At 39.4% G+C, this 24,715-nt stretch overlaps 1 protein-coding gene across 1 annotated transcript in view; it reads right to left on the bottom strand.

Moving 5' to 3' along the window:
* Positions 1-24,715, bottom strand: part of fryb (furry homolog b) — a 36,417-nt gene that overhangs the window by 7,409 nt on the left and 4,293 nt on the right. The window contains exons 7-55 of the mRNA XM_079247701.1: positions 24,505-24,585; positions 22,804-22,972; positions 22,367-22,459; positions 22,004-22,102; positions 19,250-19,351; positions 18,187-18,290; positions 17,890-17,998; positions 17,318-17,404; positions 16,883-17,054; positions 16,664-16,796; positions 16,448-16,555; positions 16,196-16,322; positions 15,638-15,751; positions 15,200-15,364; positions 14,818-14,904; positions 14,452-14,711; positions 14,140-14,329; positions 13,757-13,881; positions 13,015-13,072; positions 12,652-12,743; positions 12,069-12,241; positions 11,771-11,931; positions 11,558-11,668; positions 11,215-11,369; positions 10,678-10,777; positions 10,406-10,577; positions 9,862-10,112; positions 9,618-9,764; positions 9,324-9,492; positions 9,150-9,240; positions 8,873-8,946; positions 7,678-7,828; positions 6,980-7,083; positions 6,079-6,170; positions 5,665-5,758; positions 5,298-5,517; positions 4,948-5,069; positions 4,611-4,798; positions 4,429-4,523; positions 4,097-4,295; positions 3,785-4,006; positions 3,439-3,637; positions 3,259-3,356; positions 2,868-3,038; positions 2,384-2,524; positions 2,110-2,295; positions 1,815-1,979; positions 845-919; positions 534-704 (exon numbers count right to left, since the gene is read on the bottom strand). Of these exons, the coding sequence (XP_079103827.1) occupies positions 534-704; positions 845-919; positions 1,815-1,979; positions 2,110-2,295; positions 2,384-2,524; positions 2,868-3,038; positions 3,259-3,356; positions 3,439-3,637; positions 3,785-4,006; positions 4,097-4,295; positions 4,429-4,523; positions 4,611-4,798; positions 4,948-5,069; positions 5,298-5,517; positions 5,665-5,758; positions 6,079-6,170; positions 6,980-7,083; positions 7,678-7,828; positions 8,873-8,946; positions 9,150-9,240; positions 9,324-9,492; positions 9,618-9,764; positions 9,862-10,112; positions 10,406-10,577; positions 10,678-10,777; positions 11,215-11,369; positions 11,558-11,668; positions 11,771-11,931; positions 12,069-12,241; positions 12,652-12,743; positions 13,015-13,072; positions 13,757-13,881; positions 14,140-14,329; positions 14,452-14,711; positions 14,818-14,904; positions 15,200-15,364; positions 15,638-15,751; positions 16,196-16,322; positions 16,448-16,555; positions 16,664-16,796; positions 16,883-17,054; positions 17,318-17,404; positions 17,890-17,998; positions 18,187-18,290; positions 19,250-19,351; positions 22,004-22,102; positions 22,367-22,459; positions 22,804-22,972; positions 24,505-24,585 (6,772 nt within the window). The remainder of the gene's footprint in view (positions 1-533; positions 705-844; positions 920-1,814; positions 1,980-2,109; positions 2,296-2,383; positions 2,525-2,867; positions 3,039-3,258; positions 3,357-3,438; positions 3,638-3,784; positions 4,007-4,096; positions 4,296-4,428; positions 4,524-4,610; positions 4,799-4,947; positions 5,070-5,297; positions 5,518-5,664; positions 5,759-6,078; positions 6,171-6,979; positions 7,084-7,677; positions 7,829-8,872; positions 8,947-9,149; positions 9,241-9,323; positions 9,493-9,617; positions 9,765-9,861; positions 10,113-10,405; positions 10,578-10,677; positions 10,778-11,214; positions 11,370-11,557; positions 11,669-11,770; positions 11,932-12,068; positions 12,242-12,651; positions 12,744-13,014; positions 13,073-13,756; positions 13,882-14,139; positions 14,330-14,451; positions 14,712-14,817; positions 14,905-15,199; positions 15,365-15,637; positions 15,752-16,195; positions 16,323-16,447; positions 16,556-16,663; positions 16,797-16,882; positions 17,055-17,317; positions 17,405-17,889; positions 17,999-18,186; positions 18,291-19,249; positions 19,352-22,003; positions 22,103-22,366; positions 22,460-22,803; positions 22,973-24,504; positions 24,586-24,715) is intronic.

Here is a 24,715-nt window from a genome sequence, read left to right as displayed (position 1 = left end):
AGCAGACAGCAAACGCTGTGGCAGCAGTGCAACTGCTGTAGGAGGAACTTTGAAAATAATGAAAAGTTGCCGTATTTACAAGCACAAGATGCAAAATGACCTGTTATTCATGGCATGAAAATAGGCAGTCGAGGTTCAGTATGACAGTTTATCCCAAAAAAAGACTTGAAAAATAGCAATAATGTCAGAAATATAGTTCTGCAACCAAGCTGTGAGAGCAAAATGAAGCCTTTTTACTGCAACAGTAAGAAACAAAGGAGCCAGCAACACCACAGCGCTGAAAAAAGCTAATGTTAAATGCTTAATGTGATACACCTTACCTGAAGCTCCTACGCAGCAAGGGGGAGAGAGAAAGACACAGAGTTAGACAGACAGAGAGATGAGGAGGGATAGAAAAATACATTTAAAATATATTGATGTGAAAGAAGAATGAAGCACACAATTAAGATAAAAAGGATAGGAAAAAAACAGACACTTTACAGACTGTCAATCAAACAGTTACTGGTCGAAGTGAAGCGCTAAATGGAGCTCACCTCTCCATCCTCCAGCTCCACGTCAAGAAAGTCAAAGTCTCTGAAAACTCTGAACTGCTGCTCGCTGGCTGTGTCATCGAGTGTGTCTTCTCTGGTGCCCCCTTCCTCAGATGACACTCCACTTTCCCGCACCTCCATCATATCCAAGTCGCCACAGGATGAGAAGATCACCTGAGGATGAGAAGGGGAAAAACATGTTAGCACACACAACTACTGATGAAAAGATTTTTTAAAAAAAGCTGGTTCAAACCTGGAGGCGTTGCTGTCTACAGGAAGTCCAAAAGCTTAAACTAAAAAGAAAAAAAGCTTACCGACGGGTTCTTGGTGAGTCCAACTTCTTGTCCACAAAGCGACAAGACGCTGACCAGCTTCTCTCTGGTTCGTTTCTGTGTGAGGGAGAAGAACAGTGGTAAATACAAAAACACGTCAAACAAGAAACAGGCAGATGCCAAATTCTTTTAAAATTTAGCTTTTATATGCAAGAATAATGACGCTATTCTAAAAAACAATAATAACAAAATGTCACTTGTAATGCTGTTCAACTGTTATCCCTGGGAATGTCATGAACTTGTGTAGTGGTGAAACCGATGTATGTAAACAGAAAAAAAAAATTAAAAGGGGAAAAAAGAAGAAAAAAAATAACAATGAGTAAACAAAATTTATTCTCATTGTACTCTTTACATTACTGCCTTTTTATGTAATTCTGTGACATTATCAATAATTACTGATTCTGACATCCCTAGTTGTGCAATTTCTGTTTTACATCTGTACATTGGCAGGAGTGTGGAGAGGTGTAAGAGCGAGAAAGTTTGTCTTGTCAAAATATTGCTTTGCTTTTAATCTCTGTAATTGTTGGTTATAATGTATTGTTATATGTTTTATGTTCTCGAAAACGAGATGGGACATCTCAAGGGGCATTCCATAAAATAAATATATAAATAAAAAACCATCTAACATTAATTTTAGCAATGAAAAAGTACTAGATGTACAATGGCTACCATTGCTTTCCTTGTCCTGTTCAACCGAGGAGAACACCAACAAGGAAATATTTATTTAATAACAAAAAAAGAAAATGTTTATAGACAGTAGTGTTTCATTGCATTCATCAAGCAGAGACAGTTGTGACTTTTAAAGCTGCCATTATGTTGTAATGTTACATGTTGTTATCTGTGACACAAGCAGCTCAGACATGATGCTACAGCAGCAAAATCGGAGCTCTGGAGAAATCCTCTGTAACTGTGAAAGACATGACATATACAGCTGCATATGTCAGCTCACTACCTGAGATGACTGTGGTCGCCTCCAGCTGACAGGCACCAGGATGGTGTTGGAGTTTGATCCGGAGGAGGTAGAGGAAGTACTGCGGGTGACAGCCATAGCTCTGGCCTTCCCTTCTCTTCCCCCTGAACCCTGGAGCCCATCAAACCGACGCCCAATTACTGGCGTCTGTGGAAACAAAAGAAAAGCTGATCAGCATTTCAGTTTTGCAGTAACATTTTTATAATTTTATAATAATTTTGCTTTTATCTCGGATGTTGTTTTAGTTGAGTGATGTACTGAGTGGTTTCTTGTTTACCTCAGAGATGTCAAAAGTGAAATCGAGTGTTTTTCCGGGCAGAGCCTTAGCTGATCCGTCCCACACTCTGCTGACTTCTAGGTTGGAAAGATCACCCTGTGTGTGGCTATACACTGGATGTACTAGGCTAGCAGAGCGTGACACTACCAGCTTCAAGATGTTTAAAGCATCCTTCCAGTGGATCGTCTATAAAATCACAATAAACAGCGTAAGACAGGAGTGCAGAAACACAGAAAAGAACACAGAAGCACAAAGTACCATAGTTTACACTCACATGTACAAACTTCTCAATCCTCTTCATAACATCGGCATTAAACTGTTTGATTTGCACGGCAGTCAGGTCCATGTGACTGAGCAGGCAGTAGATGATCTGAAGGAGAGACTGCTGCATGCTCGGGAGGCCTTTATCCAGCAGCTGAATGAAAGAGGAAAGAGTACATTGAGTGACAAAACAACCACAAAATTGTTGCCTCGGAGAAGTGTAAGAGTATGTCGCGTGAATTAATGGAAATGACTATTTGTCTTTTATTAGGAGGGAAATTGTATTAAAATAAATAAATAAAGAATAAAAATAAAAAAATGTGTTTTTGCAAAATAGCTAAATGGACAGTCTTAACATTTAACTACATTTAACTGAAAAAAGGAGACACTTTAAACATCCAGCTACCTTAAAATGGATGTGCTAAGCTTAATAAGATGGCGGGGGAACTACCTAAACCTTAAATTCAGAGAGGCAATGCATATTTGGCAACACTTACCTCAGCCATATAGGTGACCATGTTGAGTGTAATGTTGGAGAAAGCCTCATGAAGGTAGCGGCAAACCACACTGACCCAGGAGAAAGGGTCCCGTGTGTAGGAACGTGTCTTATAGAGAGTCATTACATGTGCCAAGTGAGATAGCTTTGTGTTTTTCTCCTCCAAACACACCTGTAAAAAATGCAAAGAGTATGATTTTAACCCACTTTTTCATTTATCCTGAAACATAAACACTTTATCTTTTTGTTTTGGCTGTCACGTCTTCAGGTCTTTTACTCTGAGGATCTTGGTTTAATGTCAAACATGGTCTCAACTGAGAAAACAAACTAAAATAAAGAGGATATCAGAATAGAGTAAGATGGGCTAAAGAGAGCTGATAGTATCAGTGTACCTGTGCAATCCTTTCAGCACTCTCCTTACAGAACTGTGTTGGATGGCCAAAGTGCTGCACCAGGTGAGGCAGCAGACACAGAACATTCAGAGGAAAACCTATGCAGAGAAAAGAAGTTGAAAACTCCCTTTAAGTAAACATAAATACCATTTAAATAGTTTACAATGGCCTATAACCTACCTATAGACTGTGAGCTGTCAACAACAGCCACACGGGAGACTGGCGTGAGCTGGCAGAAGAGCTGTAATGTGAGGTCAGAGTTTGTCTGGGACGTAAAACCTTTCAACAAAAGCTGCTGAATCCCAGAGAAGCCGCTCCATCCCAGCTGACTCTGCAACTTCTCCAGGCGTTCACGGTTCTCTGCTCTATCTAAGGGCACCTGCAAAAACAATGTTTTCATATTTCTTCATTCTTAATGTACAACAAGATACAGCTGCAAGTTACAGCTACTCTTAGGTACTTTTGCAATGCACTTGTACAGCATACATGACGGTGTTAGGCAGAGGAAAGCTACAATCTTTTCTACCTTTGACAGCAGCTTGTGAACAAGGCGAAGTGACATTTGGTATTCAAATTCAAAGTCTGACTCCATCAGCGACACTGCGACCCAGAACACTGTAGCCAAAATTGATGACGGATGGGAAACATGTGCAGGATCTGACAGAACACTGGGATCTATACGATTGGTGGATGATGTGCAAGACCCTGGAGTTCTCGCCGTTCGGGCAAGACCGTGACTGTTTGAGGCCTGTGGATTGAAAATGGACATGACGTTAAAGAGATGTATTATCCTGTGCATATTAAAGTGTCCAACTTATTAAGACTGCTCATTTCGTGCCTGTATGCGATCCAGAGTCGCACTACGAGGAGGATCACTGGACAGGTTGCCACATTCGCCAAATTTCTTGGGGACAGAGTAGGAGCGCTGGTGGCGTTGCGATGACAGACCAGCAAATCCAGGGCCAGGAAAGTTCAGCTGACCTGTGCTCTTTCTGTTCATCAATTTGTCACTTGTCACAAAGTCTGGAGAGGACGTCCTGTAAACAGTATAAAAAGAGGTCAGGAGACCTTGTGTCTAAACAGAATCTGAGATCAAATTAAATCCACAGATATAATGATTATATTTAAAAAAAAAAAGAAAAAAAAGTCAACTTTAGAAGGGAAACCTACCTGGTAAGAGCTGCCATAAGGTCGCTGTTCTTCAGACACTCAGCTAGATTTACAACCACTGACTCCAGCGTCAGCAACACCTCCATCACGTAGCCCTGAAACCCCGATGTGGTCACTGACTGAGACATCCCTCAAACATGCTCTTTGTCTTTAGCCTATAAATCTTTTACTCTGTCTCTCACCTGCACTTCATCTCCGTGTTCTCCTACCACCTCAACCAGGCGTGAGACCAGGTCAGAGACTGCATGGTTGTTAATTGGCTGTTTGAGGGCTCTGAAAATCTGGAAAGAGCGTCCAGCATAGTGGCGTGAGGAGCTGCACAGAGCTGTCTGCAAGGCCACATCGCTCAGCTGTTGCTCCAAGTGGAAGTCTGTAATAGACAGAAAAAGGAAAAACAAACACAGATGAAGATGGATTTTAAAGCAATTATGGCTCTATTTAGAGATAAGATGATAACAAACCTACACCCACAAAGCAGTAAGAAATCTTAGACTTTTCTGTTTCTGAGTGGTTTCTCACCAGACTTGGATTCCTTGAAGACAGATATGACATGCCGTAGGAAGTTGGAGAGCTGCTCTGTGCTCTTGGAGTTGGGATTCTTTGGGGTGATATCCTCATGCGCCCACAATGGCCCGAATGCTCTGAGCAACAACAACACAGTACTCCAGGCACTGTATACCCACCACCAGTAGCACCACATACAAGTTACACAAGCACTAATGTGTGCACACATCCAACTCCTTATCATAGGAGCAAAATAATGCATAACAATGAAGACTTCACACAAACACACTTTAAAAGTTGTATGTCCAAAAAGCATTAGTTGCACATGTTAAAACTGCACAAATGATCTGTGGTGTTGTGCATACCTGGTGGATAGGAACTCAATGAGTTTATTTGTCTTCTCATCGGTCTCATTGGGCGTGTCTTCCAGATCTTCCAGGTCATCTGGTGTTACAATGGGCAAATTTCCAACACTGCCTGCTGTGCTGCCACCGCCCAGACTGGCAGAAGAGGAGTTGGAAGTGGAGCTGAGTCCTGAGTCCGCTACAGGAGATGCCTGCCACTCCCGCAGAAAGTCTGGTACATCTGCGGGCACAAGAGAGCACTTTTAATGTCATATTGTTTTATATATCAGTTTATCATTTCAACAGTCATCCGCGGTTTTAACAAGATGGTAAATGTTGCATTAGTGTATATAAATATTAGCATTCATGCTGAGTATTTTTGACTTACGAGACTGCTGGTATTCAGTGTGGTAGTTGGACTTAATGGTAAGGGTCTTATTATCACTGAACTCCCTTGTCAGCATCAGAACTGAAGCTATTACCTGCAAACAGGAAATAAATTGTTCTTTAGAAGCACATACAATCTCCCTGAATGTGAAATATTTTGTGAAAATGTAAAAGAAGAAGCTGTCTATGAATACACAGTTTGAGTCTGGAAAAGCAACATGTATTAGAGCACAATAGGTCAGGGGCTAATGTTAGTAAATTTTGTTTCTATTTTCTACCATTTCCTCCACAATAACACACTTTTTCACAAGTCACTTTACTTGTTAACAAATCAAGAACAGGTTTCATCTGGATGAAGATCAAAGTTTAAGCTTCCCGATAGTCTGTCAAATGCCATAATCAGACTTCCTCTGACCTGGAAGTTGTTGTTGCAGGAGAGAGCGATGAGCAGGTGGAGCAGAAGACGCTTGCTGTGTTCATAGACCTCTGGCCTGTAGTGGTCCAGACCTAGGAAAAGAAATACAGATCCACACTTCATGAAAAGCATCCTAAGTGTTTAAATTTTTTTCTGTTGACTTATCTATATAAGTGTCTGTTTATTGACTTGCAAATGTTTACAAATGTAAGTACTAGACTAAACTAAACTAAAAGGACAGCTATTTAAATTCTAACATCTTTCTCTTTCTCACCACATTTGGTATGAAGTTTTTTAAAAAAAATGCCATTTGTACATCTGATATGTTCTATCTTGTCTTTGCTAGGAGTCCTAACAATGAAAACAGTATCTCCCACTTTATGTTTATATATAACTGGGAATTCAAGATTTATTCTTTCCACTACACTGTCAGTAAAAAATCCACAAAACAATACCACATGGATTCTTAGGCAACTACATGTGGACAGGAACAAAGATTGCATGAAAATATGCGGCTTGATCTGGAGGGTTAGCATGCTGAATATGCAGAATATGTAATAACATGTCTACACAGCTGACTGGGTAATTTTGCATCTAGTGGTGTGGGAAAGTGTTTGAGGTGGCACTTAAGAACAGTCTGTCCTTGAGTGCATGTTTGTTGAGAATAAAATGCACCAACACACCTCGGGCTCAGACGTTCAGCATCTCTGTGACCTCACTCTTGTGTGTGTGTGCTGGTGTTTGTAAGATTTAAATGATTCATTTCTGACCAAATCTTTTAATTCAATTTACTTTGTAAGCAATAAATGTTATATGACTGAGATAAAAGCAAGATAATGGAGGTTATATGGATGGTCAATGAGTTGGTAATCAAAGCTGTGTATGTGTTATGTACACTTACCTAAGAAAAGTGCATGTAATAGCAGAGGCAGGTGCAAAGCCCAGTCTTCTCTCACACTGTGGTCCACCACCATTTCAGTCATAAAGATGACAGCAATGTTACACCTGAGGATCACACACAAAACCCATGAAAGAACATAAGAAACATTTGCACTTTCCATAAGTGTTGCACTGAACAATACAAGCAGCCTGTGAGGCATCACTGAGCCCATATACGTTGTCCTGAATCAACATCTGATTTTTATCAGAAAGCTGTGACAAGACCAACAAAAAATAAAAAATAACCCCAAAAGACAGGAAAAATTTAGGGCAAATGAGTGGTTTTTTTTTTTACATTATACTGTCATAGCTTAGCTGCTGCCTACATTCAACATTCTCCATATCTGTAATGTGGCTAGTTTGAACTGTAACCTCATTAGCAATACCTGCAGTCTTTCATTTCATTTCCACTCAGGATATTTAAGGTGTCATGGGAAGATAATATAAAAAGGTAAATCTTTTCCAACATTTATTCTTTACATAGCAAAAAAACATCAACGTGGAAGGTTTCCCTCTGAGTTTATCAGATATTCTGTGATGACTTACAACAGATTTGTGACTTTCTTGGCTGACTCCGCTCATAGCTCCAGCTAAGTCTGTTAACTGTGTGTGATTTCTAAAGTCATTCAGCATAGACAGTGTGTGTTTATGTGTGTATACCTGTGCAGAGGCCCTCTAGGGGTGATGGTCTCGGGAAGGTAGTCAACCAGAGGTGCCCAGCAGCCACCGTTAACAGGCATCGGTAACGGCTGAGGACGATTCGTCTCTAGGACACTAAGTAGCCATCCAGCATACGGTGGCAGTGGGTCACCTAAAACAAGACAGAAAAAAAAACTAATTAAAGACATGGCTGAGAGAATAAAGTATATTTGACAAATATTACCAAAATACTTTAGAGGTTCTCTTTCCAAACTTAGAGTAGTGATGAAACAGGTCAGAAGTTGTAAACTGGGATTCAGCTGCAATTCAGCTTCTCGTGTTTACATTACTGAATTATACACCATTTACTGTTTTTGTTAGTTTAACTAACAAATCTCTGCATAAAACCCAGCTGGTCACTTTGGCGTTTTGTACACGATAACTGCTTGACATCTGATCTGATTTTAATTCGACTGATTTTAGTTTATTTTAATTATTTTACTTTATTTACCTGTATTTCAAATTTAATGTCCTTTTATATGTTATTTATTTTTGTGAGTTTTAATTCTGCACAATGTGGCAGTTTAGTCAACTTTGTTGGTTTTACATGCTTTATAAATAAAACTGCATTGCATTGCATTAACTGCATGTTATAACAATACACATCCAGGGATTAAACAAACAACTGAGAATGAGTTTGAGAGATTCTGGAAAATTAAGCTTCCTGCACTCACCAGGTTATATACTTACTTGTTTTCACTCATGACTAATCTAAATGAGTTGCCTGGTAATATTAGTTCTAAATAAATATAAACATGTTTGAACCAATCAAACATAGTTGTTTTTAGCTGTTTACAGTCCTGAGCAACCTAAAAGCTCAGTTTTAATTTTAACATATCAAACTACCCGTTTAAAGCGCTGAACATCACTGAAGAAAAAGTGACATCATCAGAAATAAAGGCTTTACTAAATGAGCTGTATGAAATAGCTGCTTGGTTATAGTTTTGCATGGAAGCCTCCCAACACAAACTGGTTAAAGAAGGTGACAGGCACAAGCCTGTCAGTGACAATTTACCATACGAAGGAGATTAGTAAAAGTCAACATCAAAATCATTGGGCTGATTTTGTGAATGTTTTAGATAAACAGGAAAAACTCTTCTCGCAGAAGTTTCTCCAGTTTGTCCATTCATTCTGACTGGAATCAAGAAGAACTTACTTTTTTCATCCTCATATGAGCCTCCAGAGCTGTTGCTGTACCGAGACTCCAGTCGGTTGTGAGCCCTGGCCCTCCTGAGGTAGATGCATAAAATTAATAGCGAAATTTGATTTCAAGATTTTTCTGGAAGTGCTCAGTCTTCTGTAAATATGACATCAAGTCTAACATAGCACAGCACCAGCTTCTTAAGATTCATAAATAGAAATATTCTCACTGTGATAACCTATGCAGCCATATTTTGTTTTCAGCAGGTGTACAGAACTATATTGAGACTTACCGCTCATCGTTGTCTCTGACTAACTTCTTCTCATCTGTGTCTGCTAGGTTCTCTTGACCCGCAACCACGGTGTTACTGCTGGATGTGGTGCCTGTGCAGAAAGTGTTCAACATTTTCAGTTAAACATCTGTCATGTAAAGCACTGTGAGATCACATCTTATGCTACACGCTCACCCGTCTGGGAAGTGGAAGCTTTGTTGCTGGCAGCAAAGCGATAGAAGGGAGGGTTGTCACAGTGCAAAACCACAGGGTTGACTGGGTCGGTCTGTTGTAGCTCAAATATCAGCTCCTCCATAGTCTGGATGGTATTGTTGCGACACAAGTAGATCACCACCTTCTTGATCTGCAACATATTAGTAATTAATATAATTGTTTAAGTGAAACAAGACTTTTTCTGTGCGCACAATCCCACCATTGACTTGATGTATCAATTTGTTTGAACAATTGTTGAGATTTATGTTTACTTACAAAAGGCAACAGCGTGGTATCACTACTGACTCCACACAGGCTGATGAGGAACTGCAGGGTGATCCTCAAGTTGTTGCTCCACCTCTCATTGGACACCAGAGCATTCCAGGCATTCTCAATCTCCGGTCCAGGAACCTCGTCTCCATACTGATCATGTTAAAAAGAAAATCCACTTATAAGGGGAAGCAAAGCCTTTGGAGAAGACGGATTTACTTTATAAATACAAACAAAAATGTTTTCCTACCTTAGCGGTCATAAACATGAGATTGTTGAGCACCAGGGAAGTTGCCTGTAAGGAGCCCCAGCCATTACCTCTCAGGCTGGGGGACATTCCCTGTGCCTGACCGCGAGCTTCTTCTTCAGGTGTGCAGGGGCTTGAAGCAGGGGGCATGAGCCCGTTGTCAAGAAGCTCGATGTTGCTAAGCCAGGGTAGCAGGTAGGACAGCATGATCTGCCTTCCGTTGGGATGAGTTGTTGGGAAACGCTGGCTCACCTCTGAATGACCAAAAACATGTCAGCATAGATAATAAAGTACAGTTGTTCCACTGAGGAAGCTGAGCTTTATTTTAATATCTTTAGTTTTAAGAGATGCACAGCGAAACTTAAAAACTGCCTCAGGGAGAAAGAATCGTCTTCCGTTTAAGAGGTGAAAAGACAGAAGTTCTCCACATTTTTTTATTCATTTACTTTTCCATTCATCACAATTTGTGATAAAAAAACACAGAACTGCATCACAGAATAATATACTTCATATAATCCTTTATCCATGTGTAAAATGGAAGATATACCTGAGAAAAGAGGCAGTGTGAGCTCTGGGTACATGCTGGCGAGCTGGATGGAGAGCTGAGAGAGGTTGACGCTGTATAAAGGAGGCAGGGGGCCGTGTGTTCCATACAAAATATTGCCAGGCTTCTGCTCCACCATGCGCTTAGAGTATGCACACAGCTTAGACTCCAGCACCTGCACATATATCATTTACCCTTAGCAGGCAACTTTTGGTTTTAATAGCCTTTTTTCCACCTCTTTATAATGAATAGTTAACAGAGGAATCTTGTCCTACCTGCATTAGCTGCATGGAAATTTCATAAATTTCCCTGCTGGTGTCTGAGGCCTTAAAAAGCACCAGATTGAGCAACGTCACCAGGTCACATGGGTAATTCCTGGTGAAAATAAGGAGAAACCTATTTTAGTTGCTTGTTTTGCTGTATCTTTAATCAGCAATCAATCAAAATTATTTCTAAAAATGGACATATTGGTAAAAATGCAGTATTGTATATAGTCAACTAAACTTGTCTTTATTTATAGATCACTTTAAAACAATGCAGATTGGCCAAAGTACTGCACACACACACATAACCACATAAAATAATAATAATACAGAAAAATCTAAAATACACTGATTATCTGAATTAAATAAAAAAAACAAAACAATAAGAACAGAACGGTATAAAATAACCAGCCTCTCACACTGATACTGATAACATGCCTATAAAATTACATATTTAATTGTCAATTGCCAAGACAAATGGCTTATCTATGGGGTGCTGACAGAAAAAATATCAATCAGGCAGGTTTAAAGACATAAATGACCACCAACCTGTTGCCACAGACTGTGGCGATGGCCTTAAAGCAGCCAGAAGCCAGCTGGTAAGAGCCAGTGAAGCAGCGGTCCACAGCCCAGTTGAACAGATTGATCTGATCTGGGTTCAGTTCTAAAAGCAGGATGACCACTTCGCAGCCAAGACGGTGCACCTGATGGCAAACGTGGTATTATGTTTAGGCGCTAATGAACCAGTAAGGAAACATTAGAAAAAGCGTGATTTGGGATTTATGTTTGTGGAAGAAACTAAACAGCTGAAACTGAAGAATATTGAAGTATTTTAAACTGATTAAAGATTTCAGTATATTTCAGGAAAATGTAAATCCCAGAATTTGCATACCCGCAGATCATGACAGACAAGAATGTTGTCAAGCCATTTGTAGAGGTAGCCATCAGTGGAAAGACCAACATTGTCAAAAACTGGACCGCAACATAAAACTGCCGACATGGCCTGGAAGACAAAGTCAGCTCATGCTAAAGTGTCTGAATATAAAATGGAAAGAAAAAAACAACTACTGGCGTGCAGTAGGGTTTAAAAACAGGCATTGCTTACTTTGAGTGCACAATACTGATATCGAGTGATCTGGTGGTTGCGGTCGCTGTAACGATCAAGAGGAGTGAACATAACACTGAAGGGTCCGGCCCACTGGCTGAACAGAATGAAGAGATGGTGCCTCAGAGACTGCTGAGGGAAGAGGAAGCGCCTGTGGTGGACTGTGCACATGTGAGAGATGCATCCATGAGTAATTTTACTGACTGGGATGATAATCTGACACACCAAAAACAGCCATTACTGAAAAGCTGATGTGTAATGTGACGTTGTATCATTAACAAGCAACACAGGTATTTACCGGGGACACACTGGATGAGATTCGCTACCATCCCACTGAAATGGGCTCTGATGTCTTTAAGGATGTCAAGCTCCTTCTCGTTCTCAGCCTCCAGAAGCATTCGAGTCAGATCAACGTACTCCAGGAACAAAGCACCCAGTGCCAGGGAATCCCGCTCCAGGGCCCCATTGGTGCTGCAGAGATAAAGATAAGGGAGCTCAGGGGTTACGGTGGGAAATAGACATGGACAACATTACGTTGAGAGCAGCCACATGACAGTAAGCCTGGCAAAGCAAACAACTGTAAATCCACAGTTAGCTAGTCCCAAAGTATTCAAAATAGTAATAATACCGCAGCATCATTAGTAAATATGCTGACTAAGATTTATATTGTTGGTAATTTTTTAGCTTCTTGTTCTGTTCAATTAAATAGCTCTCATAATAGGAGCAAGAAAAAACTCCATTATACTTTCAATAATGTGACATTTTATTAGCTAATGTGGTCACAATGTCTACTTATCCACTTATCCATTTTCTTTTTGTGTTTTATGCTCAACAACAGTAAACAACGGTGATGATCTGTCAGTAGAAGATGTGTGCGCTACCTGTCACTGATAACTCCTGCATTTGCCAGGAGCTCAAATATCCTCAGCAGCTGCAGCCGGAGAAGATCCCTCCTCTCTCTGCGCTTCTTGTTCTAAAGGCACACACAGGATACCAGTTTACTCACTATGGAGGATGATCAATAGACTATTTCATATTCAAATGTTGAAAAACTGACAAATCTGCAGGTTAAAAAACATTTGGATAAAATAATAAAGAAGTGACTGACAGGAAACCGTACTTTGACTAAATAACATGACAAACCTTTACTTTATGTCAACACTATGCTTAATAAAGCACACATGCTCAAAATTTTGATAAAAAATCAATGCGCTGATCTCATCCTGAGTATGCGTGTATGTTACCTCAGGTCTACGTTCCAGCGCTTCCTTCATCAACGGATGAAGTTCTTCAACCAGCTCCCTGTAAAGCAGACAACAAAAAGCAACGGGTTACCCCACTGGCAAGCTGCTAAAAGACAGTAAATCTTGTGCTAAATCTTGTGTTTAGGGAATGTGAATGGTCTCATTTATGTGATTTGTAACAGATAATCATTTTGTGGAAACCAAATATCACATGCCCTCAAACCAATAATCCTCAAACAAAGTCATGACAGACAGTTTATCCAGGCAGACGTTAATCTCTTTAATAACAATGAGCCCATTTTCTGAAAACATTCTAGGTCAAAAATAGATGATCTCCTTTGAAATGAAATACCTTCCGCTCACAATGGAACCTCTTGTCTGTGGAAAAATTTGATACATCTCTTTCCCTGTAAGAATTCCTCATCTGCGTAAGTGACATCTTTTTCTTCTTCTTCTCTGAATGTCACAGAGGTATGCAACTCATCCGAGTTATGATAAGAATGTACAGACAGACGGGAGTAAAAGATGCTGGGAGCATAAAATCCACAAAAGGAGAATGTCTGTCTTATGTAAGAAGTAAGGTCACATCTTGTACATCAACCATTTCTTGCTATGATCATAATCAGTCCAGCGAATGCATTTAGAAAGGCATCTTCAGCATTTAGCTCCAGACTGGAGCTTGCCACTTAAGATGGGATTTGTGTGTATATTTGTAGGTGTGTATTAGTGGATGTTTTTGTACCTGAAAACCAGAGCATTTGTGCAACCAAACCCCAGCACCAGAGACTCCGTGATCTCCAGACTTTCAGCTCTCATCAGTGGGACGAGCTGTTTTAATAGCCAGGCCACAGAAGGAGTTCCTATCACCTTTCAGAAAATACACACATGATCACACAATGTTTAACAACCTAAAACTGATGAAAAAGCAATACTCTACTTTCACATTATCATGAATCCAATATTACGAGTTCATACTATCACCTCATAAAGTAATAAGAATATATATTAGTCTACAGCTTATGTTTAATCTCATTTTATAATCAAAATAACTTCTTATCTGGAACTCAATAAGTAAGCTCCAGGTTAATTAAGAACCTTGACGTCTGTCTTAGTTTAAGCACACACCTTGTTATCATAGGTGACGCTACCGTCGGGTGTGGTTGCAGTGATCTCTGATGTAGAAGCCCTGAGGTGGCCAGGCGACATGATGCTGGGCTTGGCCACACCTAGACACAGGATCAGGTAATTCCGCCAAAGAGAGATGTAGTTGTCGCTGGAGCCTGCTGTGCTGGTTTTCTTTGCATTAACTGGACTGCTGCACAACAACAAGTGAAGGAGAAGAAGAAGATACTTTTGGTCACAAAAGGAATGCTTTTTATATAATAACTTTGGTGTTGGGTGTTATTTATGATTTATAGTTATTGGGTGCTCTCGTACTTGGGGTCAACCAGGGGAAGCAGCAGCTGTAGCCGTGTGAAAACATAGGGCCAAGCATATCCCAGGGCGATGGAACAGTGTTTGGGGAGGTGTTCCTGACGCAGGAAAATGTGCAGACAGAGCACCCAAGGATCCTTCAAACACTGGGCAAAGATCCAGACGTGGCTGGGGCTCTTCACGTCGTAGGAACTGCTCACCAGACGAGCAGTCCACTCCACAAGCCACTGGAGGTCAACATGGTGGCTGAGTGGCAATGTTGACTGGCAAAGGAAAGAAGTGGGGGTTAAGACAGAGGCACCCTAAAGTAAGTTTAGTTTTCTGTTAGAATGTGTTTCAGTGCATCCGGTTTATTATTCCTGCACTCACTGTGTCAGAAACAGCCACATGAACAAAGCTGTCCATCACAGCCGGGCTCAGCTGGTCCATGACCTCTATCATAGGTTTGTCATCATCCTGTAGGGTGTGACATTTATAGAATCAGCTATCTTTACAACAGCATGACACAATACAAAAGAATTCACAGGTTGCAAATGCTGCATCTCTAATCACATCTACAGACAGGTGGTTCTCCTTCTATTCAGCCAGTTGCACATCTATTTTCACTCTTTAATCACAACTTGCCATCAGCTTTCCAACAATAATCGTCAATGGACTTAATCCTTCTCTATGCACTAACTGTTAATAAAATATGCAGATTACAAAAGCCTTTCTCTAAATATTTGTGCATGGAAATGTGAGTTTTCGCTACCTCAGCATGTCCTAGGGCTGTGAACAGGCAGCGAATTTCTCTTAACACACCGACTGCCAGCTTCCTAGTGCTGATCTGACAGGAACAGAGCAGCAGCAGAGCCAGGCCTTCCACGGCGTGGAGCACTGAGCAATGAGGGCTTCGCTCTGGCATTCTGGGGCTGGCCTGGAAACAAGGAAGACAAAGAGGGAGGCTTAGTAAACAAATCAAACTGTTTGACTTGTAAACCTGTAGCTGTGACAGAACAATTGGCACATGAAAAGCAATCCATCCCTTTAGCGAAATAGCTCCAATTGATTTCACGAGTAAATTTTCTCTGCGATTATGAACGTATGTCGGAACAAATTTTCAGACACATCTGTAAAAATCTGAATAAAGCGAAACCAGAAGCTCCTGTTGGTTTAAGAGAAGAAAACAGCTGGCTGTAATTGTACTAACCTCAACTCCACCTCGCATCTTCCCCTGAAGCTGCAGAGCTAACCTCCACTGTGTAAGCAGCTGCAGTAGAAGCTTCACAGATGCATCCTGTAGACCCTGATGGGTATCTTGAACCTGGAGGAGTTTGACAGTGGACATAATAAGAGTCAGCATTAAATGAAAATCAGGAAAGAAAACTCTTATTTGAATCCCTCCAGTTGATTGGAAATCCTGCAGACCAATGCATTCAAGGTTGGGTTTTATTAATTCTGGTTTAAAGCAATTAATAGTTCAAACTAGCAAACTTCATAGAGCTCTAAATGATTGGTGTGCCCTGCGATGGACTGTAAACCTGTCCAGGGTGTACCCTGCCTCTGGCCTAATGATTGCTGGGATTGGCTCCAGCTTCCCTGTGATCCTTAATTGGACCAAGCACTGTAGCAAATGAATAAATTAATGAATGAATAAATGAATAAGTAATTTGTGTTGGTTTTGTATTTCAAAATACAATGATACATGCATTTATCATGACCTTGATTAAAGCAAGACTGTGGTTGCAAGTACTTTCCAGCATCATACCTCACGTAAAAGGAAATGTGTGTAACCGAATAGAACGTCTTCCCTCCAGTCTGAGAAATCAAGCAACAGGCTCTGCAGAGAGTTCTGAGATATAAGACGAAGCTCATCGTCCATGTGCACCGTTAGTCTGTGGAACAGATATGAACATCCCAAATTAGATTTTAGATGAAGATCAAAATAAGAACTATAGAAAGTGAAATATCCTGATACTTCATCTGATTTCAAATTTAATAAGATTGATGTAAAACTCACCGTGAGAGCAGGTCAATAAGCTCTGGTTTGGACATGCTATCAGGAAGGATACGGGGAATAGAAGCCACGCATGTCCTGAACAGGTCAATTTTAGGCTTCCTCTCACCGCTGAAAAGATGAAGAGAAACAAAGAAGAAGAAGAGGATCATCAGGTATGTTTGGTAACATCAACAGTTCTCTGACTGAGTTTCTGCACTTTACTCTGGAGTTACGCACGTGATCATGTCCTCTGGTTCTTTGTTGAGCATCTGGGCACTGGTGAGCATCATGCAACGGCCAACTTCCTTGTCCAAATGTCTGAGGATATTATCCAGAGCCTTACGAACCTGGGAGTAGTACAGGGACATGCCTGGGGAGAACAGATACAGATAATACACACTGTTGGTGACAACATTCAAAGGACTGCAATTTAATCGCCTGCAGACAGATACAGACCTATTAATTTGGCTTCTTCTTCAGTGAGCGTCTTGCTGAGATACGTTTTCTTCTTCTTCAGAGAGTTTCCAGAGGGTAGAGTAGCTAATGTGTTGGGCATAGGAGGCTCGCCATCCTTCTGTTGCAGAGCATCTGCGATCACCAGGAACGCACGCAGACCGATGTTCATACGCTGCAAGAAAGATTAACCAATAATGGGTTTTTTTTCAGTAGTGATTTCTTTTTTGCATTTTTCCAAATTGATATTTGCATCTAATCTTTGGAGCCAAACAAGGTGAACAACCATCCTGGTCGGGCAATACAGTATATTATTTATTACATAAATAATGTACAGTTCTTTGGCAGAATCCAAATAAACACCATTAATAAAAAATAATAAACATTTCAAGTGATTAATGATGGCAACTGTTTGCTTTTTCTTTCTTTGATTTTTACCTCTGGATTTAGACTGAAGGCTTTGGTGGGCTTCCCAACAGTTAACAGGTCAAATATGATTTCCTTCATGGCAAAATCGAGTCTTTCCTGAAGGAGGAGGAAAATATACTGGTGTAAAAGGATTACAAAGGGAACACAGAGTGAGGCAGACGGTGGACCTGCTGTTATGGCTTCTAAATTATTACACTGGTAACTCGGTTTCCTGTCTTTAACACATCAGATACATAAACACACACAGGCTTTCTATGCAGCTGCTGAATGACTACAGTAATTACAAAGCCTTACAGGTGCCAACACTGAATGAAACTTTATTCATTTTGATATTGGACGATGATGACATTTAAAATATCTCATGATCTGAACTCTTGATAATGATATACTTTATTACAGCTTAGCATAACAGCAGTTTCTGAATTTGAGTCAGTTAAAAGTGGAATAAACGCCGTTGTTTCCAATATCACTTCGTGACACTAAGTAAATCACACACCACTTGTTGCTGTCAACACTGTTAATAATAATAATAATAAAAAGATTAGAAGCAAAAAATATCCAAACATTGGTATCTTATGTACCTGAGCAATGAACTGGATGATTTTGACAAAAATGTTTAGAGGCATGTCTCTGGGCACAACGCTACGACTCCCTTTGGGGAACAGAGTGGAGGTGATGGATGTCAGACGACTAAGGGCAGGAGAAATAGATAGCAAAAAAATAAAAAAACATATTTTACTTTCCAGTAAATATAAATCATTTACAAATCAACTTAAAATAAATCATAAATTTTCATGGTGACAGAGGAGTAAAACGTCTGAGCTGGAAATTCAAGTCAGGTTTTGCTGAGGAGGAGTGCCAGTGCCCATGGCTGTTACCTCTGTGTTCCAGTGTTGCTCTCACACTTTATTCGGATCATGTAGACCCAAAGCAGGCGGTAGAGAGATTCTAGAGCCACACGTGCCATCTTGGGGTCTTTATTCTGCATTCACAAACATGTATACTAATTAGCAATGTCTGTCACAATGTGGATGATTTCACAACCCTCTATCTTATGAACCAGTTACCAGTTTTTTGTCAAAGACCATGTGTGTGAGAAATGCAGCAGCATCTCTACAGAAGTTATAGTTAAGTAAAAATTCTCGGAATGACTGATAAACTACTGGTTTCCATGATTTACTGTATGGTCATGAACTTGTACAGAAATCTTTATGATTCCTCATGAATCACTTAGTTCTTAACCTGTTTACCTTAAGGCAATACATACTCAAGGCTTTTATTTTTTCAGATGACAAGGTATTACGTTGTGTAAGGTTCAGTGTTGCGTGCATGTACTGTCACTGACAGAAATTTATACAGTCTCCATAGTTTAGTGAGCCAACCTTAGACTGATCGCAAAACAAACTAGAAAAGCACTCGGAGAGCGCAGAGGTCTGTAAAACAGCTCATTTCCACCCATATTGTGATTTCAGTCCTATGTTATGTCTTCCATTCAGTCTATATGTTTACACTATTAGATTCCTAGACACAATGATAATGAATCCACAGTGTCTTGTAGCATGTTTACAGCTTCATTTATTTTGTAACAGTGATTACAATTTTATAGATCCAGTATCATTTTTTCCATTCTGAATTGTAATATCTAGAATTTTCCTGGAAACTAGATCTAATTTTGATATTTTGTAAAACCTGTCGGGAACTTCTCATATATGTTTCGGTAAATCAGCCAGACCATTTATCGTGGAGGTCTATGCATATATACTGAAAATATCATGCAATGATAAAGAATCCTTAAAAAAAAAAAACTCCTGCATCCAGATGGTGATCTGGATTACTCCCAAAATTTAATTGAATCTAAGTTAAACCAAGACCCATTATCAGAAAAAAAAAAGAATCCGTCCAGTAGTTTTCCATGTACATGGCATAAACCAGGAAGCTGACCTTGAGGTTTGACAGGCAGTTGTTGAGGAAAATGTGCCAACGGTTGAGAAAGAACTGCTTCTGACTGACACACAGCAGACATGTCACCAGAGGGTAGAGAGCCTGGACAGAGACATCAGATAGGAGACAGTGTAAGGGGATAAATCTCTCTTCTTCCCCATCAGTTTTCCACAATAACCATGTTGCAAAGACATTCAATCGTTACTAAAATAAAAATAAGCTCATATAAATGACAAATCTAATCTTTAGGCTTCTTTGCATCTTATTTTACATGGATCCATTAAAGCACCAAGAGTATGAAAGAAACTGTAAACTGAACAGCCAGATCGTCCTTAAATGCAAGCCTGCATACATATCATACTGTAACAAGAGAGCTTTTCTCACAGTTAGAGTGTGTTGAGCACTCCCCTTATCATGATTGTATTTCAGTGCAAGGTTTGAGGAGTGCATGATATACCTGTCACTCCTTATCACTGGGTTTATTTGTTATTTTTACTCTACTCCAGTACCTCCTCTCACTCAGGCATGTATCAGCATAACAATTAAGGAAATGCATGGCATTATAGTCATTCCTATCGTGTCAGGCCATTGTGTGGTGCCTGACATGGCATGTAATTGTCAGTTAGTGTGCATGCCTGTGTGTTGTTCATTTGGAAAAAACTGGAAAAGAAAGGCTTCTATGTGAAGAGAGGTGTGTTAGGGCTTGGCTGAATGTTTTCTTTTTTTCTTTGTCATTTTTTTTTCTTTTTTGAAGCGCTTGGAGAATCCGTTGAAGGAAGTGTGCACACTGCCAAAGTGGCAGGTCTGACGCCCTGTGGGACTAAACTGTGTGTCCAAGCAAGAACCAGTCAACATATCACAAATAACATATCAGCATAAACCAAGAATAATGTGGTACATCAGCCTGATGACACTGTTAGCCAGCTAATATGCCTGTCATATGGATGCAGAATAAATAAAACACTTTCCTTTTTCATAGATAAAAATAATTTGGAATAAGAACTGAAAATGTAGCCTCTGAACCATCTTCCTTCCCTTAAAATTAGTGGACAAAACCTTCACATTTAAAGCATTTTGATAAATGAGGCCTAAAGTCTGAATATTTTAAAGAAAAAAAGTAAGAAAGCATGGTCAGCATGTTTATGTGAGCACTATCCTGTAAAGAGTTTGGACTCCACTGATCCAGGAAGGTTGTATTTCTCTCCTAATATGAAGAGCACCAAGAGGAAGGTGTAACACCCTGTTAAGTCACAAAGTAGCTGATGCTCATTTCTCAACAGCTGAAAAAAAGCTCTTAAACATTGGCTAATGGATTATTTTATGAGAAGAAAATAATCCATTAAGGAGAATCTTGGACAGTAGAGATGGGGATAACAGTGTAAGAAGAAATTGGTCTGCTGTTCACATCATAAACCAGTCCACATATGTTTGCCACTCACAGATATTAAACATCTATTAAAAGTTTATGAGGAATTGCATTTGAGCGACTGCATATGGAGCCAACGGGGAAGTGCTCATGGTTGGTGATGCAGAGTAGATTGCAATAAAAATCAGCAAGAAATTGACACAATTTTCACTGTTGATGAAGCACTTTCACAGATTTTAGCCATTTCTGATAGTGGAGGGGGATATTTGCTTCCTAAGGATCATGTAGCGAAGCGAAAGTTATGCTTCTGTTGGAATTCACGGCACGTCCTTCCATGATAATTATGGACCTGAAGCAGCACATGTGGGAGATGATAACTCTAAGGCTTTACCTAACAGGTCGGAGAAGCAGGATTCATTTGGAATCTAATATGGTTGCCAGACTGGGATGCCTCAATGTGAAATTAGAGTAATTTTGCTCCCATCATAAACCCTGGTTTATTTGAACATTACACAACATTTTCTTTTTAAAACTCTGGTGCCTAAAGGATTAAGTCCTCACTCACCACCTGGCAATGTTTTGCATCATGCTAGTAGTAATGTGGCAAAAACCATGAAAGAAAAAAATATCTGAAATAAAAAACATACATTTTCTATACTGCAGAGTTCTACTCAGGGTGCCCACGTTCACCACTAAAGGCTTCATTTAAAGTAACCTAACATGCATGTCTCTGAACATTGGGAGGAAACCTGGAGAGAATCTATGCATACATGGGGAAAACATGGAGACTCCACACAGAAAGGTCACTGTTCAAACATTCCTAAACATTTCTGTCTTTTCAAACTGCCAAATTTCTATCATTTATTCATTTTTTCATTGGTTATTTTAGTATAAATGAACTATTTTTAAAAGATTTCAGGACACATGTACCTGCTTTGAGGATACTGGGGCAACTTACAGTGGAAAAGTGCATTCGACAGTGTATCGTTTGTAGAATAAAGCAGAAAAACTAGCACCTGATTAGAAACAAAAATCATTTTATGTGAAAGATTAGTTTTGCATTTCGGTAATCATGTTCCAACCCTTGTGATTAAAAATTCACATCTTCCAAATAAACAGAGTACATTTACTGTAAGCCTGTTCTCATGAGACCACCGTTTTAATAAAGGAGATGTACTAAATCTTCTGACCACCTCCACGCTTCTGTCATCTGGCATCGCCTTAAAAACTAGCCTGTGCCTCATACTGCACTTGTTTTACACCACCCATATAAAGATAAAAGCCCACATGTTGGAGAGGCACAGTAAGTGCTTCCATCAGTTGTTGGTAATGGAGAGGAAATAATCAGATATGAGCAGTAGTAAAACTGAAAATGGTGTGAAATTTACCAGAGAGTGCTTCTTCCTAGAGGACAGGTCCAGAGTGGTATCGTACAAACTTTCGACGAAGTTTCGTAGACATGGTACGTTCACTTCATTCTTCACAGTCTGGGGGAGGACGGATAATACAGAAAATCTCATTAGAACAATGTTCTTACCACAATGCAGAATGCATCTTTTACTTGAAGCACACTTCCAAATCACTATATATGAATTAACAAAAGTGGGGTTTTTTTTTAAATGTAACAAGCAGTTGAGACGTTTTGTGCAGCAGTGAGGCAGAGACTTATCATTTTAAAGGCTAAGAAACAATCAAACTTCGGCTTTATGTCCAACTGCACTGCTCTAAGAGATGAGATTAAATACACTTACAGCAGCTACAGGTACAAGTATTTCCACAAAGAGTCCAGCTAATGAGTGCTTAATGTCTTTATCCTTCACTTCCAAGAAGCACTGTGCACACTCCTGCAGACAGAAAGAGACAGGGATTTAGGGGCAGTGACTGAGAGAGCATGTGATAATTCTGTACAAGCAAGGCCACCATTAAAACCACCGTGGGGTAAGGACATTGAAAACATTCTCCACAATTACCATCAAAGGGGAAATAATCATGGCTTTTTAGCACTAATTACTCCAAAGTAAGTTAAGTAAATGGCTCTGTGACAGCATGAAACAGCTTCCAGATGCCAGTGGATGCACAGAAAAAAGCACATCTGCCTGAAACCAGAGATTCCTTAGCCACAGAAACTTTCTGTTTTCATGTCAAGTAAATAACAGGCCAGGCAGCATGTGATTTCAGCCCAGTTTACCTGCATGAACTGGAAAGAGGCCTCAAAGTCTTCCACCGGATACATTTTGATGCGGAAAAACTTGAGTCCCATGATGAGGTTGATGGTGGACTGGATGACGTACGGGCTCTGCTCCTTCTGTCTCAGCTCCTTGAGCTCAGAGAAGAACTTCTTCCTCACTGCTGGGAACCTATGGAGGAAAATGGCAACCAAATGTGAGCAGATGTTTCCTTCTGTACAGTTTCAGTCAGTGCTGATGATCCCAAATTTTGGCTGAAAGACACGAGATTAAGTGAACAATAGAAAATAAAGTGTTAATTTGCTAACATTATGTGCTCTTATTCCTCTGTTTGTTTTTTTTCCTTGTGCAGTGGGTAAGTGCATTAAAGTGTGTTTGTATGGACACACACTATCCAGATACATTTTAACTGCACTGTTCTGCAGGCCTAAATTTAGAATGGCATCTGGAGGGGTGATGTGGAGGGAAGAGAGCATGTGCTTTTTGCACATACTCTTGCATGTTTTCCAGAGGTCATCACCCATAACAGTGAAGAAAGAGGAAGAGTTATCAACCTCATAAATACAGAATGTAAAATAAGACAAACAGAAACACTGTAGGTTTGTGTATTCAGCTTTTTCCCAACTTGTGTAAATAATGCACCCATTAAAATGGGTGTTAGACGTCAGAATGAAAGGTTAAATAACTGGACAGCTCTTCATCCAAACAGAAGTGTATTTATGTATGTATATGTGTGTATAAATAAATAAAGTAAATATAAATATGAGTATATGTGTGTATGTATGAAATTGCATAACTGGAATTTCCCCTCGGGATGAAGTATCTATCTATCTATCTATCTATCTATCTATATATATATATGTACATATATATATATATATATACACATATATATATACATATATATATATATATATATATATATATATATATATATATATACACACACATATATATATATATATATATATATATATATATATATATATATATATATATATATACATACACATATATATATATATATATATATATATATATATATATATATATATATATATATATATATATATATATATTTATTAATGACGAGTTCATTGGCTTTTGTTAATGTAAATTTTGATTGTTTTTCACAAAAGGAGCTCAGGCAAAACAGCTGCAGCTAGGTGCTGCAAGCTAATCGGGATTCAAACAAATAAAAGAAAAAAAAGAGGAGCATGATTTTCTTAAAATTAATCTCAAAGTATTGACTTTAGTCCATCATGTGAGTTATGATAGTGTTATGTGTGATGTATTTATGCAGCTGCCTTGTAAACCCCCACCTCATAGTAATAACCTACTGCAAAATGGGAACAGTGTTCATTTCTCATCACATGCAACATTACACATTTGAAGGACCATTATCTAGAGTTCATTATCCCCATTCACACTAACACACACATATTTTCAAGCCTATAAACCCACACAAATGAACGGAACAGAGGATTGTTCATTACTATATTTCTATTTTTGCTTAAACTAAAGTTTAATGGACAGCGTCTGCTGACTACTGAAAACGGGGTCGGTAGGAGGACAGGTGAGTACTGTGACTGGGGATAAGAGGCAGAAAAAAAGCCTACGGCTCTTAACATGACCTAGGTTATAATTAGACATAAAACAAATGTTATGCCAAAAAATATTATTGTAAAAAGCCTTTCTAGTACCTGGACTGAGCAACAACTCCCACAACTTCAGCATAGAGATCAGCCACAATGTGCATGTTTGCACTGTTGGGCCCCAGATACCTAAAAAGTAGTCACAATCATCAATATCACAAACAGTTGTATAGAAAAGTTCTGAACACCTGTGAAAACAGTACTTGTAAAGTAAAGGCTATAAAATTTCAACTATATTTCAGTTTTAATTTTAAATAAT

The sequence above is a fragment of the Telmatherina bonti genome (genome assembly GCF_933228915.1).
Source record: "Telmatherina bonti genome assembly, chromosome: 10".
Classification (NCBI taxonomy): Eukaryota; Metazoa; Chordata; class Actinopteri; order Atheriniformes; family Telmatherinidae; genus Telmatherina; species Telmatherina bonti.
Note: the sequence above shows the minus strand (reverse complement) of the source record. Positions and strands in the feature narration are given on the sequence as shown.